Raw genomic sequence first — 5,000 nt, 5'->3', positions numbered from 1 at the left:
TCCAGATACTCAAGTAGCCCAGAGAAGGCCGGTTTTAATGCTAATACAGTCTTTCGACATTGAGTCGTCAGTCGCACAAACTAATGAAGAATTATCCTTTTAAACATGACAATTTAGGATTAGCTAACATAATGTGCCTTTGTAACAAAGATGTAAATTGTGACAGGAAATGGACCTCTTATGCCTTTGTAGATGTTCCTTTAAAAAATCAGCCATTACCAGCTGCAATAGTCATTTACTACCTTATCTATGTCTACACTTTTAAGTTTTATGAATAGAAAAACAAGGACATTTCTCTGTGATTCCAAACAGAAGTGTAGGTCTAATGACATAAATTATGTTATTGTACTCTTCCATTGAAAATGTTGTTGTACTTGAACTGACGTAGCCTAACTAGCCTATTCGAAAAGGGATGAAAAGGTTGATGTTTCCCTTTCATTCAATAATTAGACCCAGCCTGTGGTGTAAAGTGCATAATTTTTGTGTACTTGTAGGTTCTGAAGTCATGGAAAGGGTCATCAATGAAAAGGGGTCTGAACCCTATATATATGGAAGGTCTGCAGCTTAAGTGGTGATTGTGTGTGAACGCTTGCCACGGTCTGGATTGTTCTGTGTTTCATTTGGTGATAAAAAAGGTTGAAGAGGTAAAGCGTTGCAGAAAGTAAGCGAGAGAGGCAGACAGAAAGAGAGAGAGAGAGACAGAAAGAGAGACAGAGAGAGGCAATGAGAGAGTCAGAGATAAAGAGTCTGAGAGGGAGATAAATAGGAAGGGGGAGAGAAGTTAAAGACTGACGACATGCAAACAGAAAAAGCGAATGGTGCACACACACACTGAACAGCACTGCCTCCGGTTCAACTCGTTATCCCTCCTCTCTCCGGTCACGGCGTTCCGGTTCTGCCTCCCACCTCCTCTGGGAATGCCTACTTTTCCACCTGAGAGCGCCCCCCCCCCCCCCCCCCCCCCCCCCCCCCCCCCTCCCAGACGCCTCCCTCAGGACAGCAGGGGGGTGCAGGAGCTGTGTCAAACACACACACACACACACACACACACACACACACACACACACACACACACACACACACTGGGTGTTTCTGCTAACCCAGCTCTCTGTAGAGTAGATTCATTTCACCCCGGGATCCTAAGGGAGAAGCTTTTAAATCCTCTCATCAGATTTGGCCACTTCAGAGGCAGCTCTTCCCCATCAGAGACGTGGTGTTATGGAACACAAGCACAGACATGCTTGGTGTTATTTCAGTCTAAACTCTGCAGTCCTGAATACACAGTCGTGCTGATGAGCTGTGTTCCTTTGGGTATTTACATACGTGTCTGAATTCATTGCATGAGGTGACTTGTGTGTCTTTGCCAAGTTACATGGCATTCAGATGCATTCATTTATTTATCATGTTTGTATTAATTATGTACTCTTTCATCCTTGCTGCCCATCTCTCACTCCTTATGCCTGTCTCTCTTACACACACATACACACGTGTGTGCACACACACACACACACACACACACACACACACACACACACACACACACACACACACCCACATTCTCACAATCTCACTCAATTTCTTTCTCTCTCGCCCTCTCTCTCAGACTCAGGGGGAAGGTGTCGTTCGTGTGTGTCTGAAGGAGAGAGGCCAGGATGTGCTGGTGCTCCAGAGGGTGTCGTCAGAGCGACCGTCACCCACGACAACGGGCGGGGTGAAAGAGGAAGATAGTGACAAGAGGTTAGAATCCCTCTCTCTCTCTCTTATACTTTCCTTACCTCCCTCCCTCCTTCCCTCTCTCACTCCCTTCCTCCCTCTCTCTCTCCCTCCCTCCCTGTCTGCCTACCTACCTCTCTTCATATCCCTCACACTCTCCCTCCCTCCCTCTCTCACTCCCTCCCTCTCTCTCTCTCTCTCCCTCCCTCCCTGTCTGCCTACCTACCTCACTTCCTATCCCTCACACTCTCCCACTCTCTCTCCCTCCCTAACTCTGTCTCTCTCACTCTACCCCTCCCTCCTTCCCTATTTCCATTCTGCCCAGCCCCTCTCTCTCTCTTTCCCTACCCCTCTCTACCTTTCCAATCTCTTTCTGTTTCAGCGTTCGGCTTCATTCATTCTCTCCTCTCTCTCTCTCTACCTGCCTATTTCTCCTCACTTTCCTCTCATTTCTCCCCCTCTCCACCATTTTACTCTCTCTATCTCTTCTTTCTTCTTCTCTTCTTTTCTCTTTCCTCTTTCTGTCACTCATTTATATGTGTTACATCCCATCTCTCAATCACATTCCCTCCATCACTCTCTCTTCCAATTATTTTCTTCTCTCTCTCTCCCTCATCCTCTCTCTCTCTCTTTCTCCCCCCTCTCTCTCTCTCTTTCTTTCTCTTTCTCTTATGACTCGAATACATACATACAGACACACACACATTCACACACAGTCTGCAGTGCTACAGGGTGGAGTGTGACAGTGAGTGAGTGAGTGAGTGAGTGTGTGTGTGTGTTTGTGTGTGTGTGTGTGTGTGTGTGTGTGACTGCGTGTCAGTGGTGTTCCAGAAGTGGGTATGCTTGTGTTCATGCTGGTAACAGAGGTTGTGTGTTTGCAGCTTTCGGAGACGGAAAGAATGTGTGCTGTAGCTGCAGGGCTAGAGACAGAGAGAGAATGACTGTGCCATCTTGAGTGTATGTGTGTGTGTTTGTGTGTGTGTAAGTGTTTTGGTCTTGCCGCAGGAAGAGTGTGTGTGTGTGTGTGTGTGTGTGTGTGAGTGTGTGCGTTTGGGTTTGCGTTTGGGTGTGTGTGTGTTTGTGCTTGCCGCAGGGACAGAGCAGTTCTGTGGAAGAAGTGTGTGTCTGTGTGTGTGAGAGAGAGAGAGGACAAGAGAAAATGTGTGTGTGGGTGTGTGTGTGAGTGAGAGAGGGTGTGTGTGTGTTAGGGGGAGAGAGAGAGAGGGTGTGTTAGGGTGTTTGTTTGTGTGTGTGTGTGTGTGTGTGTGTGTGTGTGTGTGTGTGTGTGTGTGTGTGTTTGTGTGTGTGTGTGTGTGTGTGTGTGTGGCTTCTCCAGTAGCACTGACAGGACAGGGAGTGTCTTGAGCAGCGAGGCAGGGAGAGCAGAGAGGCTCTGAGCGGCCGGCTCTGAGCGCACTCAGAGCAGAGAGAGCACCGGATGCCTCTGGAGCTCAGCCGGCCACACAGGGGGAGGCAGCGCACCGCTTAGCCCAGGGAGAGGACACCTGGCTTGGGTCATGCTGCAGTGACCGTGGGGGTGGTCCTCTGGAGGTGCCGGGACATGGGTAGTGTGAGGCAACTCCTGGAAAAACGTGCCACTCTAGTTGAGGCGGAAGAGGACGATAATGATGGTGGTGAAGATGATGACGATGACGATGACGAAGATCACAACTCCTACGAGAGCTGCAGCAGCTGTAGTTCCTCTCAGGAGCCGTCTGTTCGCACCTTCGACATCCCCTCCTTTCGCTACATAGATGATGATGATGATGATGATGAGGAGGAGCGGTGGAAGGAGGGGGAAGAGGGGAGAGGAAGAGTGTGGAGCTACGGCTCGCGCTCTGCACGCTTGGCCGAGGAAGACTACCTCACCGACTCTTCCGACTCTTCTTCTGTGTCCGACAGGTACGTGGTGGTCTCTGGGACGCCCCAGAAGATTCTGGAACACCTGCTCAGCGACCTGCGCCTGGACGAGCAGCAGGGGGCGACGGAGAACAGGGAGGCAGGTGAGAGACCCTTCAGTCTTTACTCTTTAGCACTACAAATCGAGCAACTCTACACCGTCTCATTACAACTGACGCGTTAATGGAAAAGCGTCTATGGTGTCCAGGTGTGTGTGTGTGTGTGTGTGTGTGTGTGTGTGTGTGTGTGTGTGTGTGTGTGTGTGTGTGTGTGTGCACAAAGAAACAGTGATATAGAGACATAGTGAAGTAAAGTAAAAGTCCACAGTCCACTGTGTCAGTAGAGAATCTGCTCTCACATTCCACTGTGGAACCTCCAGGGCTCTGTTAGCCCTGTGTGTGTGTGTGTGTGTGTGTGTGTGTGTGTGTGTGTGTGTGTGTGTGTGTGTGTGTGTGTGTGTGTGTGTGTGTGTGTGTGTGTGTGTGTGTGTGTGTGTGTGTGTGTGTGTGTGTGTGTGTGTGTGTGTGTGTGTGTGTGTGTGTGTGTGTGTCTGTAAGCCCAGTGTTGGACTTTGGGTTTGCTGTTTTAGCGAAAGATATGTGTCTATTCAATATGCATTCCAGCCAAGGACAGTGTTGGTAGAGGACATTCTCTCCGGGTTTGCTTGATTCACAGCCCACTGGGTCCTCACCATCGTTAACCTTGTGCAAAGTGAAAGCTGGAGACCAGGCCCAGAAGCCGTGTTTTTCTCTCGCTTGCGTGTGATAGTTCCGTTGACTGTATACTGGCCCAGAAAGTGGTTAAACTCAACTGACTACCGGTTCACTGTGACATGAACGACAAGGTCTTGGCAACAGAGGTTAAGCATTTGTTTGTCAAGTGTACAGTTGCACTAAAGATGAGGAGGGTTGAATGACATATATATTTGTATTTCCACCTTTTTTTTTTTTACTGACTACCGGTGCACTGTGACGTGAAAGACAAGGTCTTGGTAGCAGAGGTTAAGCAGTTGTTTGCCAAGTGTACAGTTGCACTAAAGATGAGGAGAGTTGAATGACATTTATATTTGTATTTGCACTTTTATTTTGAAGAGTTTTTCTTTCCACATTTCCTCCGTACTTCTTGTCTCTTCCATCTCTGGCACACAAACTGAGAGCCTTTCTCTTAATCACTGTGGCTAGTGTCACTGCACTGACTGACCCCGTTTGAACTCACTGTCAGCAGTTTCTACATGGCCTTGTGACCTCTACATCAGATATGATGCAAATGTCCATGCACTTGTAATATGCAATGAAGTCCATCACTATCCGTCTACACAAGCGATTTGTTACATTGATTCGAACATGGAGGTTAAGCATTTCACTCACTATTGATTCAGGTGGGCAACA

The 5,000-nt window shown here is 48.3% G+C and overlaps 1 protein-coding gene across 1 annotated transcript in view; it reads left to right on the top strand.

Moving 5' to 3' along the window:
• The window catches only part of rapgef5a (Rap guanine nucleotide exchange factor (GEF) 5a), a gene marked incomplete at its 5' end in the record, with an annotated part of 95,068 nt that overhangs the window by 58,787 nt on the left and 31,281 nt on the right, over nucleotides 1-5,000 (top strand). Inside the window, 2 exons of the mRNA XM_080859010.1 lie at nucleotides 1,604-1,737; nucleotides 3,616-3,716. Of these exons, the coding sequence (XP_080715136.1) occupies nucleotides 1,604-1,737; nucleotides 3,616-3,716 (235 nt within the window). The remainder of the gene's footprint in view (nucleotides 1-1,603; nucleotides 1,738-3,615; nucleotides 3,717-5,000) is intronic.

The sequence above is a fragment of the Sprattus sprattus genome, assembly GCF_963457725.1.
Source record: "Sprattus sprattus genome assembly, chromosome: 20".
Taxonomy (NCBI): domain Eukaryota; kingdom Metazoa; phylum Chordata; class Actinopteri; order Clupeiformes; family Clupeidae; genus Sprattus; species Sprattus sprattus.
The sequence above is the reverse complement of the archived record's forward strand: the minus strand, read 5'-3'. Positions and strand labels throughout refer to the sequence as shown.